Below are 15,242 nucleotides of genomic sequence, written 5' to 3' on the forward strand. Positions count from 1 at the left end.
AAAACACTATTTGCACACACATAAGAAGTCTATTCCCAACCCCTCATTTTAGAGCAAATGAGGGAAACAGGACCAGTGCGCCATGACTTGTCCAAGATAAAGGCTGTAAAGAATTTGAATTGTCCTCTTCCGACTACAAATTCAACGTGCAGACGCAGAGCATCTGTGACGTAATGCAGTAAGTCATTTCAGGGAGAGAGCGCTAATAACTTTATAGCTCGTCAAGGGGTATTCCAATGCTGCACCTGCACGACTTGGCTAGGCAGTCTCCTACATGCCCATATGAAACTTCAGGGAAGGAATGACGTAACGGCATGGGGCGTGACGTAACAGCACGGAAGGGAAGGAAATGAATGGGTAGTGGAAGAAGCGCCATCTGTGGGCGGGGCTTTTCCGGTACTGTATACATGTCCACTTTTTTCTCACTGGGGTCAAGCGCAGATTGAAGGGTGGGCCTCACAGGACAAGGCCACCCCGTTACAACCCTGAGGGGACCCCCAATTCTAAAGGCGAGGCGGACCTGGACACTGTGGGACCCCTAGCTTAAAGTCATCTCCTTCACGCCCAAGATGGCGGCTTGGCGGCGGAGAGGGCGGGGGACCGGTCACGTGCCCCCTCGCGAGCTCTGACGTGGAACTCTCTCCCCCCCCAACCCCCCAGCCCGCCCCGCGGCCGGCCTAACGTGTCCCTCTCGGCGCCCCGTCAGCGTTTCCTTCCCACCCAGCCTCCGGTCCGAATGGCGGCGCCCAGCGGCCATGGCAGCACCGGCGCCCCCGGCCCACGCCCCTGGGCCACCCTGTTCCTGCTCCTGGCTACGGCGGCGGCGGCCGGCGGCAGTGACGGTGACCGCGCCGTGGAGTTTGACGTGCGGCCCGGAGGGGTGGTGCACTCCTTCTCGCAGAGCCACGCGCAGGCGGTACGAGGCCGGGGCTGGGCTGGGGCCGGGCTGGGGTCGGGGCGGGCCCTTCGCCCCCTGTTCCCCACCCCCACCCCGAGCGAGCGGAGCTCGTTTGGAGGCGAGGCAGGGACCCGGGCCGGGGAAGCGTGAGCCCGGGCCTGTGGGGGGAGGGGCGCCCCCCGCGGCCCCCCGCTGTGCACAGGGCCCCGGCCCCTGCCTCTGACAGTCTGGCGTCTAAGACCTCCTCTCCGGCAGGAGCCTAATAATAAGTATCGGCCCCCAGACGATCCAGGGTCCCCTTGAGCGGGCCTGGTTCTGTGTGGCCGAAGGGCCTCTCACCCCGGACCTCCTCTGTCTCCGGGCCCCTTCCGCCCCAGACGTCTGCTCCGAGGTCCTTTCTACCTGTCAGTCAGCAAGCATTTATTGAGAGCTGGGGAGGCCCCTGCCCTCAAGGAGCTTGCAGCCTGGTGGAGGAGGAGACATGCCAGCAAGCCTCGCACGGGAGAAATAAGCAGGAGTCAGCTTAGGAAGGGCACTGGGATTACGAAGACATGGGAGCCCTGTAGAAAATGAGGTCCTCTCCGACCTGATGAAGTCAGGGAAATCAGGAGGGAGAGTCGGGTCTTTGCTGTTGATTTGTTTTCGGTCATGCCCAGCAGCCGCATTTGGGGTTTCCTTGGCAGACACTGGAGCGGTTGGCCATTTCCTTCTTGAGCTTATTTGACCAGTGAGGAGACTGAGGCAGACAGGCTTAAGTGACTTGCCCAGGGTCACACAGCCGCTACGTGTCTGAGGCCAGACTTGAACTCGGGTTTTCCTGGCTCTAGGAGCAGCGCTCTCTCCACAGAGCCACCTAGCCAGTAAAAAGAGATGGAGGTGGGGAAATTAAGTGATTGGAAGGAGTGGGAGAAATGGCAAGGGTGGACTAGGGCTAGAGTAAGTGGGAGATTAACTTAACAGGTACATACATTGAACCCCGTGCTAGGCATGGAGGGAGACCTGAGAGAATGAACTTTGGACCCTGTGCATGACTCAGTCTGGTAGAGAAGATAAAACATGTGCAAATAGAATGTGGTCAAATATGGCAAGTGCTTAAGTCTGGTAGAAAGAATATGAGACTCGGAGTTCCAACTAAAACTAAACAATCACTGAGTGTCTGTATGGTATACCCGCAGTATCAAACCTGAGCTGATGGAAAATTAGGCTGGTCCTGGCCTTGCCCCTGCTAGGTGTAGCATTTTACCTCTGTGAAGCTCAGTTTCCTAAATTTTCAAAGAATCATTTCTGTTTCCATGTCATCTCTTTCCTGTTTATTTCCCTCGTTCTCTTATGATAGCCCCCACTTTAGTTCAGGCCTCAGCACCTCTTGCCTGAACTATTTCGGTATTGGTCTCCCTTCCTTCCTCAAATCTTCACTCCAGTCCACTCTCCACACAGCTGTCAAAGGGGTTGTTCTAAAGTAAAGGTCTGTTTCTTTCTCTCTCCTTTCACTGTCTCTCTCTCTCTCCACACACACACATACAGACACACGTGTGCATGTACATGTACACTCCAATGAATCCCCATTTTTTCCAGGTTTACACCTTTCCCATTTAACATGCAGAATTCTTCACCACCTGGTCCCTTCCTACCCTTGCAGACTTCTTAGCTGGTATTTATCCTCTCCATGTTCCCTACAGTCCAGATGCACACATGGAGTCTCCCATCTGTGTACCTTTGCACTACACTGTCTGTCCACCGGCCCAGAGTGCACATCACTTCTCACCTCTGCCTCTTGAGGTCCCTGATTTTTTCCACAACTGTTGAAGGCCCACGTCATACCTGAAGCCTTTCCTGACTCACCCCCCAGCTGTCAGGGCCTTCTCAAAAGTGCCTCGTGTTCTTTTTGTCTGTATTCTGCTCACAATCCTATGCATACGTGTAGTCTCTCCTGTTAGTAGGTAAGCTCCTTGAGGACAGAGACTATTTACATTTTGTCTTTATGGCCCCAACACTTAGTCCAGAGCCTGGCACATGGTAGATGCTTAACAAGTATTTGTTGTTTGATTCATTCCTCCATAAAAAGTAGACAATGACCACTGCTCTCTCTACCTCCCCTCACATGATTGTAAAGATTAAGTGAAATAGAGGCGGCTAGGTGGTGCAGTGAGTAGAGCACCGGCCCTGGAGTCAGGAGGACTTGAATTCGGATCCAGCCTCAGACACTTAACATACACACACACACACACACACACACACACAAACACTAGCCGTGTGACCTTGGGAAAGTTAACCCCAAGTGCCCTCCAAAAAGAAAAAAAGATTAAGTGAAATAAAAAATGGCCATGAGCTGAATTCCACGAGAATGAGAAATGCTGGACCCCCTGCCTAGCCCAGAGCCTTGCTTATAGTAGGTGTTAAGTGCTCTGGGATGAAGGAAAGAGCGCAGGTAAGATATTCCCAAAACTAGGGTCCAGAGGTGCTGGAGCTCATCCCAGGGCCCTGCTCTCTAGTGTTGGGGAGCCTGGGGTCTTTGAGGAAATGGCTAGTGGAGCCCTCTCTGCAGAACCCCTCAGCCTGGGGCCACAGGAGCAAGTACTACCTTGTCTGAGAGGAAGGAAGAGATATATTCTGTTACAGCCTCGTACACTGGAGCATAGAGAACTCCACTGTGACTTTCTCAAAAAATAGACCCCAGACAGCACCAAGGTTCTCCCAAAAGAGGTTATGTTATTAGAGGGTCTAGACTGTTAGAATAGCCTTCATCTGTTGAGTTGAAATCTGCATTCCTGCTAAATAAATCCATTTGTGTGCCCCAGTGTAGCCTGGGGATTCTGGTGCCATGGACAGTAAAAGAAAGAAACAAAGGGATTCTCTGCTCCTGAAGTAGGAAGCCTCTGCAGCATGCTGCTGAATTCAGCAAGTGTTTATTAAGCGTATACTGTGGGCAGTGCTCAGTGCTGGCCTTAGGAAAGCAAAAGCCAATAGTTTCTGTCCTCAAGGAGTTTTTATTCAGTTGAGATGATAGTTTATATACAGATATAGCAATACCAAGTTCTTTGGGATTGGGGGAGATCAGGAGAGGCATCACATAAGGACAAGTGTCTTGTGAGCTAATCCTGAAAGGATGGAGATGAGAAGGAGCCTCAGCCTCCAAGCAGAAGGTAGAGCTGCTCCAAAGAAAGGTGGGATGTTGTGGACAGGCCCCAGAGAGTAGGCAAGTTTTTTTGTTTTTTTTTTTGCTTTTTGGAGGGCAGTTGGGGTTAAGTAACTTGCCCAGAGTTACACGGCTAGTTTTTTTGTGTGGGTGTTAAGTGTCTGAGGCCGGAACTGAACTTGGGTCCTCCTGACTCCGGGGCCAGCACTTTACTCACTGCACTCACTTTACTAGCCTCCCCAGAGAGTAGGCAAGTTTAACCAATTCACTGAGTATACGAGAGCATATAATAAGGGAAATTTCTAGGAGAATAAGCTGGGGCCAAATTGTGAAGGACTTTGAAGGCCAAACAAAGGAGTTTCCTTTTTACCTAGAGTCAATAGGGAGTCACTGTGATTTTTAGACAGCTAGAGGGCCTAGGGGGATAGAGTACTGAACTTGGAATTAGGAAGTCCTGACTCTGAATCTAGCCTCAGATACTTAGTAACTGTGTGATCCTGGGTAAGTCACTTAATCTCCCTCTGCCTCAGTTTCTTCCTGTTTTGTTAAGGATAATTTAGTAATAATATACTAACATTATTATTGTTGTTAATAATAATAATATATAAGGCTAATAGCGCTGGTCTTACAGTTTCTGCCTCCTCAATATCTCTCTTTAATGTGGCATCTAGAACTGTTCCTGATCTTCCAGGATTACAGAGACCCTCACCTCCCTCGGATCTATGGGTATTGAGCCCTTGGAAAGGTTTAGGAGAACATCCAAGAGGAGGATACATGGTCCCACTTGAATTAAGTGGTAGATTGTGTGTTTGGGGCTGGAGATGGGCTAGTTCAGGGCACAGATGGCACGTGTATGTTATCAGACAAGCCATTTTAGAGTAGCCAGGAGGGAGGGCTAAAAATGACAAAGAGAGAGATTTCAGCTCAGCGTAAAAAAGTCTCCAATAACTAGTTGTCCAAAAATAGAAATAATACTGTGCCTCTGGGGGTAGTGAGTTTCCTGTCACTGGAGGCACCCATATTGGATGAGCTTGTCAGAAAGGTTGCAGAGGGTGTTTATTCTTCAGCCTGAAATAGAATTTTTCTAAGGTCCTTTTCCACTTTGGGCTTCTGTTTCCCTCCCTAACTTCTTGGTATAGTGAATTAATAAGTGAGTTAATTGATTGCTGCTTGCCTATAGCAGTCCCTAACAAAGGCATTTGACTTCCTCTCATGCTCAGAGCCAGAGACTAAAAAGAAGGAGGGATGTATTTAACAACTCTAGGTGATTTCCCATTGCCTACTATTCCCAAGACTTACTTTTTCTCCTTTGTTCTCCAGGGAGGGCACACCTGCACATTCACATATGCTTCTCAAGGTGGGACTAATGAGGTGAGTTATTCAAATCCTAGCACAGCTTGATCAAAGGACAGTTCCATTCCCCCATAGCCTTTCCTTAAGAGGCTGAGTGAGCACATTCTCCTGACAGGCAGACAGAATAGCCTGACTGGGGTCAGGAGGCCTGGAAGCTTGTCCTGGTTTATTGTGTGACCCTAGGCAGGGCTTTGAACCCTGAGAGGCCTTACTGTCAGTGCAGTGAAGAAAATGTTACCTGCCTTGTACCTCCCAAACTCCTTGGATCTGGATCCAGAAGACCTAGGTTCGAATCCTGCGTCTGCCTTTTAGGGGGCCTGTGCGGGTCCCCTCATGTGGGGATAGCAATAACTATGCGGTCTGTCTCACAGGGTGGGGGGACACTGGGAAGATTAAATGTAATGGTGTGTGTAAAGTGCTATGTAAATGTCACCTACTATTATTATCATTTTTATTATTTATTCTTATTTCCTTTCCTTGCACTCCCTGGGATGAAGGAATCATTGTATAATAGGTTTTGAGTTTTTATGGAACCCATGGTGATGATGTAATTTAAGAGATGCTGTCTATTGAATTTCACGATTTCATGGTGGTAATTGTTTAGAACTTCTTAGCGTTTCCTTAGCACTTTACCTTTGAGAAGGACTTTATGATAACTAAGAAGTATTGAGAAGTAGATTAATTACCTGTCTCCTTTCTTCCTCTGCCTTTCCTTCCCATTTCGCCCTTTGGAATCCCCTAAGCCATTAACAAACCTGCCTTCATCCTTCATCTCTTCTTCTCATACTCTGGCTGTCATCTAGGCCTCTTTTCAGATAATACTAGTCCCTCTCCATTGCTTAGTTGCTGCTTCCCTCCTTCCTCAAGACTCTGGCTGGGATCAGGAAAGGGCATCCAGCAGCTTCTCCTCTGTAAGATTCACTCTGTCTTATATCAGGGCTTCTTCGCTTGGGGTCTGTGCACTTAAATGGGAAAAAAGTTCCTGTTGGTTACCTTGTAATCCTGTGCGCCTCATCGTATTCATTCTAAAACATTCTGAGACGTAAGCCTGCCAAAGGGGCCATAACAGAACAGAGACCAAGAACCTCTGATCCGTATTGTCCGGTCCCGATTCCTGTTGCTTTGATCCGCTGGCCGCCAGGTTGCTCTTCTCCTTTTCCCATATAGTTCAGTGCATGTGAACAGGGCCGTCTGCTAGAAAGGAAGCGCATTGCCCTAGTCTAGACGAGAATGGAAGAGTGGCGTGTCTTTGGTGGGAGGGAGTGAGTGAGACAGGAAGTGACCACTAAGTGAGGGGAGAGAAGGCTCAGGATGGGGGAGGAGATGTGAAGGTAGAACCGGCAAGGCCTGGCAGTGGAATGCTTTGATTGAATCACTGTCGTGCTACCAAAATACTCCATTCATGCCGAGGTTACATTTACACCAGTGTTCACCACCTGAATTGTGATCAGGGGCTGAAGGTCTGTGCTGGGGAGGCAAGGCTGCCCTCCAGCCAGGGACATGGCCCTGGAAGTAGGGAGAAGTGACTCTTAGAGACAGTCTTCCCTCTCTGGGCCCTTCCACACATGAGCCTTGCCGACGTGGGATTCTTTTACATGCTTCCTCAGCAAGTCAGTTTCCTTCTTAGGTAATTTTCTAAACGCAGGGAGAGCTTTCCTGAATTTGTTTGATGCTGTGCCTTGGTTAGAACATTTTACTGTTGCTCAGGGGCCTCAAAGCAATTTTAAGTAGAAAAAAGTCATGAGATGTTTTCCATTTACTAGCATCATGAGACTTAAGCTGTCTTCCATTCACAGAAATGGCAAATGAGCCTGGACCTCAGTGATGACAGCCGACTCCTCACCTGCGTCATTTGGAGGCAAGTTCAGTCATTTCACTGTTATTTTATCTGTCCTCACGCTCCTTTAGAACCCATAATGGATACAGCTCTGGGCTTGGAGTTAGCATGACCTGGGTTCAGATCCTGCCTCTGACACTCGCAGGGCTATGTGGCTCTAGACAATTCACTTCACCTTTCTGTGCCTTGGTTCCCTCACCTGTAAAATGGGGAAAATCATAGCATTTGTAAAGTGCTTTGCAAACTTTAAAATGCTAGATGAAAGAAGTCAGAGCTGTAGCCGCAGTGGTGATGGTTGAGCCATGGAAAGCTAGCAAAGGAGCAGCCTTGCAGCACAAAATAAAGGATGTCATCAGAGCTGGGAAGGGGCCTCAGAACACTGGATGAGGAATGAAAAAGCATTTACTGTGCTCTTTGTGTCAAGCACTGTGCTGAGTGCTGGGGATACAAATAGAAAAAGGAGGTGCTCCCTCTTTTTAAGGTTCTTATGTTGTAATTAGGAGAGAAGAGACGAAGCAGAGCAGATGAAAAAAAGTCTTACAGGTGTAGCCTCAGCAAGGCCCAAGCACCCTTGTGTTATGGTCAGCAGTTCAGGTGATAGTAAAGTGGTCTTGAGGCCTAGAGGCTGGGCAGTTGTTAAGGTCTGGAGGAGCTTAGCATACAAGGGCAGATCAGATGATAAAGGCCTGGTGCTTCTCCGTCTGACAGGAAGAAAAAGACTTGGTGACTCCCATCTTATCTGTGTGGACAGCTTGGATGGGGTCTGGGACGGCTGGGCTGCAGAGGAATCAAGGAAAGACCGCAGATCATCATTTGTTCCATCTCCCTCCTTTTCCAGTTAAGGAGACCCAGAAAGGACTTAGATGCATTTCTCACTTAATATTGCTAAGGATTGTCCTTTGCCTCCAGGAATGAATGATAGTGCTTTTCAAGGTTTTCTTGAATACTCCAATGGTCCCATCATTGTGCAGAGAACAGTAGCCAGCTGTAATTAAATGCTAAGTTGTGTGGAATGGACAGTCAGCTCTGTAAGTGTTCAGAGAATGGAGCAGTGTGGACAGAAAGGCTTTCGAGAAGAGAGAGGACTGGAACTAGGTCCTGAAAGGGGGGTAGGATTTGGGTGAACAGAAGGGGGAAGCCAGGAGAAAGAAAATGAGCATATAATTATGCTTTGTGTTTTCGGTTAGCTTTTACCATCTACAATATGGGTCTTCTCTTTACCCAGGCCTACTGGGAGCTCTTTGAGGTGAGGAAATGGGGCTTGTGTTTCTAATGCCTCACCTAGTGCTTGCACTTAGTAGGTGCTCAATAACTACGTAATGCTTGGGCCTCACTCTTTGTTTAATTGACCTATATTCCCCCAATTAGCTGAATCAGAAGCCCTGAGGCTATGTCAGTAGGTTCTGGATGGCCCAGGTTTTCAGAGTACTGCCCTTGTTACAAGAGAATGAATGCATCATTGTAGTGTGGGGAGCTCAGGCCATGGGCCAGTACCTTCAAAGAAGCATTGGCTTATAGTTCTGACTCTGTTGTTGCCTTACCGTAAATCTGGAGGAAACCTGTTTAGCCTTTGTTTCCTACTTTGGCCACCCTCAAAATGCGGTGATCACTAACCCCTTGAAGGGTGTTTTAAATTTTATGTGTGTTGTGTGTTAACTAAGGAGCTTCTTAGAGATCATCAGAATGTAGCTTGAGGTGCATTCATGATTCTGTATGAAGGAATGGGAACCCTCCACCTAAAATATCTGACAAACTTTAAAGCTGAATTAAATATCACTCATTCTTGTCATTATTGTTTGTTTCCTGGCTGCTGGGGCTCCCTCTGCCAGTGCAGTTCCCAACCACTTCTTTGGAGCCTTTCCACACTTGGTTGAGCCAAGTTGGTCTTCAGGCAGATTTTCAGAGGTCAGCCCCAGGCCTGGAGTCTGGGAGGAATCTCAGATTTCTAGAGCCCTTTACCTGAGCTGCCTCACTTGATCCTCACAACAATTCTGTGAAGTAGAGAGGGTGGGTATTATCCCCATTTTATAGATGGGAACACCAAGCCTTAGAGGCAGAGTAACTGACGTGATCATCCAGGTAGGAGGCGATATCATCGGTCTCCAAGGTGATTTTTCTGCCCTCCCTCAGTGGGGAATGAGATGCCTGCGGCCTCATCCCCAGCAGCATGAACACTTCTTGCCCAGAGTCAATGACCTGTTTGGATAGCCTGGTTTTAAGGAGCCAGGCTCAAAGGCTAAGAGGACAGGGTTCCAACCTTTGGGCCAGCTGCAGAGCATGTGGACCATGATTTTGTACCAGCATCCCTTCTCTGAATGACTCTGTGACTTTTTTTTTTTGCAGGCCCCAGGGAAAGTCTTACCTGTTCTTTACTCAGTTTAAAGCAGAAGTGCAGGGAGCAGAGGTTGAATACGGCATGGCTTATGTAAGTCTTAATATATGGCTCTAACTGAAGAGTGGGCATTTGGGAATAATGCCATGAGTGCTGGGATTGCTGCCCAGGCTTCTGCTCCATGAAACCAGGCGCCCATGCTGATGGGAGGCAGGGCAGAGGAGGCTGTCGGAATTAATGACAAGTCTGACTTGAGAAAGTGTTTAAAATTCAATTTTGTTACTCAGAAAACCAGAGAGTAACACACACTTAGATGGTTTTAAATGAGTTGCCAAGTAGAGGCCCTGCGTGACTGCTTTAATGAATAGATAATGGGTCATTTGTAATTAGCTCTGGGGTTTTGGGTGGATGCTGCAGAAGGGAAGGGAAGTCTGCTCCCTGAAGTAAGTTAAATGTTTCCCTTTTTTCCTAGGCTTTCCTGTAGGCAGAATATGCCAGAATTATCTAGTTCTGAATCGGTGGGATGTCAATAAATGAAATTTTCTTCCGTGTATAAAGCTACATTTTAGTTAGGTTGGACTTTATTTTTTAAAAAGGCACCTCTTCTATATTGTTTTTGGGGTATCCCAGGGCTCATCATGTCAGGAAATGAGCTTAGTCCTGGCTACCAGCTGGTGGCTTCCATGTAAGCATTTTGCTTACCTTTGGCTAATGTGAAAGTGCCGATAAATGTTACATGGCAGAGCCTGCCTTTCCATATCCTTTTCACAAATCACTGACTGAAAGAAAAACTTAGAAATAACAGCACTGGGCAGCTAGGTGGCGCAGTGAGTAAAGCACCGGCCCCAGAGTCAGGAAGACCTGAGTTTGGTTCCGGCCTCAGACATTTAAAACCCACACAAAAAAACTAGCCGTGTAACCTTGGGGAAGTTACTTAACCCCAATTGCCCTCCAAAAGGCAAAAAAAAAAAAAGAAAGAACAGCACTTACAGTGGGCAGAGAGAGCACTGGATGTGGATGGATGCAGGAGGCCCGGTTCAGGCCCCATTTAGGCCCAGTTCTCATATTCACTGTCTGGGTAACTCTGGACAAGTCTGTGTTTTGTTTGGTCATTAGGAATATAGGCGTGGGCAGACTGCATCCCCTCCATGGAGGCTTTGTAAGGAAGGCCTGAAAGCATCATAAAAAACCATGTGTCTTATTTAAAATGCCAGAAGATATTTCTGAGAGCATCAAGGCCCAGGGCTCCGGGTAAGCCTCACAGGAACTCCATGAGGGAGGTCGTGAAAGCATTATTTTACAGATGAGGAGACCAAGCCTCAGAGAGGGGAAATGACTGTCCGTAGTCGCTCGGCCAGTAAGCGTCCAAGGCAGAACCGGTTCCCCTGCGCCCTTGCTAGCTCTTGTTAAGCCATTTGATGGTCTCTGAAATAGATTAATGTACACAACAGCATGCTGGTATCTCTGGCAAAAAGAACTAATTTTTTTGTTTGGAGCAAATGGAACAGTTAGACCCCTTGTATAGAGTCCTGGTAAACCTCAGAATTGGTTCTTTTCAGTCTAAAGCTTCAACTGGAAAAGATGCAGATGTTCCCCTGAAACCTGAAGAATTTGAAGTGACCAGCACAGCAGGTAAATATTTACTCACCAGTGAAGGTGAACTGTGAGAGTTGGGCCAGAAGGGAAAGAGAGAAGGCATGAAAGAGAGATGAAGAATGAATTCAGTATTTATGGGAAAGCGTTCTTACTACCTTACTACTGATAGTGGGCAGAGAGAGCACTGGATGTGGATGGATGCAGGAGGCCCATATGACCTTAAACAAGTCACTTTAGGGGCGGTTAGGTAGCACAGTGAATAGAGCACCAGCCATGGAGTCAGGAGGATCTCAGTTTAAATCCAGCCTCAGACACTTAACACTAGCCATGTGACCTTGGTTGAGTCACTTAACTCCAATTGCCCTGCCCTCCCCCCTCCAAAAAAAGCAGACAACAACAACAAACAAGTCAGCTGTGTGTGGTGGCACACGTTTGTGATCCCAGCTGCTGGGGAGAGGGAGATTAATGACCAATTGAGTTTGGAAGTTCTGAACTTTGGGGGCTAGGGGAAATGAGGCTGTTTAAGAAGAGTCTTGTCAACCCACACCTCAGTCCATGGGAGCAGGTCAAAGATCCTGCCCCAAACAGCAGTGGGATCAGGTCGTTGAGAGCCACTGTACTTCCAGCCTAGGGAAACCCAGGCTCTAAGAACAAAGAAAGGGGGGGGGGTATTTCTTTTCTGTGATCCTCAGTTTCCTTATCTGTAAAATTGGGGATTGAACTAAATAATCTCTCTAAGTTTCCTTATAGCTATAAAACCCATGACCCAATGACTCTGATTTTGTAGCTTAGATCCAGTGATATGATAGATTGGGGTGCGGCTACCTGGAGTTAAGGTAGCGGGAGACCCAAACAGAAGGGATTGAAAGGCAGCATACATGGGAGAGGAGAGGACTGGATCTGGAGGCAAGAGAGCTGTGTTCAAGCCCTACACTTGGAGCCCAGAGATGAGCTCTGTCTTAGCCTTTGTTTTCCTTATTAGGAAAACGAAAATAATTGCCCTTATGTTATTCTACCCAGTGTGACTGTTGTAAAGAAGTCAGCCTGTCACCTGAAAGTACCCCATGGAGTTTCTGTCATTATTAAGAAGTCTAATTACAGTGCAGGAATAGCCCGTGTTTTCTTAGGTCTTAGACCTTGGGATCGCTCACTTGACAGAATGACAGAAGGGAAAGTTTAGAAGCAGCTTGATATCACAGAAAGCCCATGTTGGGTGTTCAAATAGAATTTATTAGTTTGGATCTGAGGTGCTGCAAATGTCTGACATTTCAGTACAGAGTTGTAGTTTCAAGGGAGGCAGCCTCAATCCCTCGTCTTTTAGGCCTTAAATCTACTGACATTCTACCCATAGTTACCTTTCAAATAGACAACTGCACCCAGGCCTCTGTTAAGACAGTAGGACATCTTATGTTGGGCATGGGTCCCAGAGTTTGGCTCCATCCTAAGAAAGTGTATGTGTTTCATACATTCATTTCAATCATTCTGGAGCCAACAATAGCCAGATCTGGCACAGCTTCCTAATGAGAGACCTTGAATCAGAAACACTTCATTTGTTCAAGGCTCAGATGCCAAGAAGCCCAGTATAAGCCAGTAAGGCCTTTGATTGGGAAATGGTTGTCACAAAGTCCACGCCTCTGAGAGAGGCAAAACTGAAGGTCACAGTTGATGAAAGAAAAAGGAGAAGGGAAGACTCTGGACCTAGTTCTAGCTCTCAGCACAGAGCCTGGCATGTGGTAGGCACTTGATAAATGTTGATTGATTATTGAAATATATAGCTCTCTAGGCCTATTTAGCAGAAGGGCAAATAGCCCTGAGGGCATCATTCACTGTGACCGGACATGTCCTCCTGCTGTGGCCCTTTATTGGTGCAGGGAATCTAAGAGCTTATCTAATCCAGCACCTTCATTTTACAGAAGGAGAAACTAATCACAGAGGGGCTGAGTGACCTGTCTCAGGTCAGACAAAGCAGTGAGTGAGGTCGATGCCCCTACTCCAAAGCTGGTGCCTGACCCCTTATGCTTTGATGTGCGTGCCAGACATTCATCAGTATAACTCTGAGTCAGCAACAAGAGGAAAAAAGAAAAATTACACATTTTAGATGGGATTTCTACATAAAAAGGTCAGACTTGACAAAGCATTGGCAGTGAAAAGAAGTGGGCTTTAGGTGTCTAAAAATACCATTACGAGGCCTTCTTTTGATAATTAGAGTATGTTCTACTTTTTTAACTGGACCTTTGATTTCACTGGTATAGGAAACTTCCAGTGAGGAAACTTTGTTGGTATAGGTAGAGAAATTGTGGTGTTACTATATAGTAATTTACCTTAACTAGTAGAACATTTTTTTACTCAGAGAATAAGAGTCTTTAATCTGGAAGGAATTTTAGACTCAGAACTAGTCCAACTCCATTTTTCAAATAAGGAAACTGAGGCCTTCAGAGATGAGGACTTGTTCAAGGAAACATAGTGGGTTGATGGATAGCCACACCAGCCACTTGTGTTCTCAGAAGTACTTGAGTGTGAGTGTGGGTGGAGATTTTTCAGTGGCATTGCATTTTTTTCCCTCTGATTGTATATTTTTGTCTATGTGTATTTTTTCAGTGACCCACAGGCAAGGAGCATTCCGATCTGAACTGTCCAAAATCGTGTTAGTGGCCAGAACAGGCCACGTTGAACTGTGATCTGAAGCCACATCCAAAGTTTGTCTTGTTTTGTCTCTATTTGAAGTGACCAGAAGGGACCATTTCATGTGCTGATTTCCTGGAGGGTATTTTCATGGTTTTGCCACACAGGACTCTGCAGGTGTCAGAGGGAGGAAAGCTCAGGAGCCTCTCTTTCAAGCAAGCAGGAGTGGCCCAGATCCTGGCTTGCCCCCAGGCAGCCTGTCACTGCTCTTCCTTCCATACCTCATGGTACTTCTGTTTCAAACAAGACTACTTTGATGCTTCCTAAGAAGGCAGGTCTAAAGCAAATGGTCCCAAAGGGGCCTCAGAATCACCTCAATGTTGCAGGAGCAGACTTGCTTTCCTGCCCAGATGGGTGCCTCTGTCCAGGGTCCTTTTTGTCTCCAGAGGGGGTGCCAGCCATCTGCTGCCCCATGTCCAGATCTGAAATCATTGGTTTGGGGAGGGGGCAGGGCAGCTTGACTGACACAAACAGAAATCCAACCAACTTGTTTTGTCTCTCAGTACAGTTTCAGAATTATTTTCATACGTCTACCCCATTTATTTCCTTGTAGATTGACTGTGAAGGGAATTCAATATTCTTTTCATATCTAAATAAATGAATGGAGGCCAGGACAGGGTTAAAAACTCGCCTCTGTTTTTGAAGAGCTTTTCTTACTCAAAGGTGTCAGTATCTTCAAGCTGCTGGTTGTGGCCTGGCAGGGAGCCCTCTGCCGGGAGGGGCGTGCCTCCTGAGTGTGACATTGCCTGGGTGGAAGCCCATCCAGTCTGAGCAGTTACCCAAAGGCAGAGGAAACTCCCTTAGAGCGTGTTAGCTAACAGAGGCTTAGAGATGGAGGAAAGCTTCTATTCCAGACCCCTCTTTAAACTGAGGCCAGCTTTGCACACAGAGTAGCAGAGATGACCTTTGAACCTAGGTGAATCCTGTTTCTTCTCTCTCCACTGTCCCTAATTGTCTCTACCAAGCAGTAAAGCTCTAGCTCCACCCAGGCCTTTGGATTCCACGTCCAGTGTTTTTGTCCCACTCTCTAGACACAGAATCATTAGATCATAGGATTTAGAGCTGGAAAGGACCTTCCTTAGAGACCCTTAGTTCAATTCCTTCATTTTACAGATGAAAACGAAGCGTCATGAAAGAGAAGTCAATTGACCAAGGTCACACAGCAGCAAACCAAACCAGAATTCAAACCCAGGTCTTTGGCTCCATGTCAGGCTGCCTCTCCTGCTTTTGGGGGAGCCACTGCTGATGACAGGCAGGTCATCCTTATAGCCTGCTGATTGAGCCATTTGCCTGATGCTTAGGAGAGTGTCAGTGGGGGTCAGGGCCCGGGAAGCCAAGAGCTGAGCATTCCCATTGGAGTGCTGGCTCATCTGGGCAGAGACACTCCCAAGTCAAACCATTTGGTTTC

The 15,242-nt window shown here is 47.4% G+C and overlaps 1 protein-coding gene across 1 annotated transcript; it reads left to right on the forward strand.

Moving 5' to 3' along the window:
* The first annotated feature begins 661 nt into the window (after window positions 1-661).
* Window positions 662-14,460, forward strand: MYDGF (myeloid derived growth factor). The gene is made up of 6 exons (XM_069086795.1): window positions 662-916; window positions 5,355-5,405; window positions 7,184-7,245; window positions 9,568-9,649; window positions 11,116-11,188; window positions 13,751-14,460. Exons 1-6 carry the CDS (start codon window positions 737-739, stop codon window positions 13,828-13,830), a joined length of 528 nt encoding a protein of 175 aa, XP_068942896.1. The 5' UTR covers window positions 662-736; the 3' UTR covers window positions 13,831-14,460.
* The last annotated feature ends 782 nt before the right edge of the window (window positions 14,461-15,242 follow it).

This window comes from Petaurus breviceps, unplaced genomic scaffold, assembly GCF_028583685.1.
Source record: "Petaurus breviceps papuanus isolate PSGF00001 unplaced genomic scaffold, PetGlider_PUasm1.0 180, whole genome shotgun sequence".
NCBI classification, from domain to species: domain Eukaryota; kingdom Metazoa; phylum Chordata; class Mammalia; order Diprotodontia; family Petauridae; genus Petaurus; species Petaurus breviceps.

Bases quoted from the DNA above. Each gene is read 5' to 3' on its own strand.
- MYDGF (XM_069086795.1), top strand. From the start codon at position 737: ATGGCGGCGCCCAGCGGCCATGGCAGCACCGGCGCCCCCGGCCCACGC. The intron at 7,246-9,567 runs GCAAGTTCAGTC...TTTTTTTTGCAG, and splicing joins CTCACCTGCGTCATTTGGAG to GCCCCAGGGAAAGTCTTACC. The intron at 11,189-13,750 runs GTAAATATTTAC...GTATTTTTTCAG, and splicing joins TGAAGTGACCAGCACAGCAG to TGACCCACAGGCAAGGAGCA.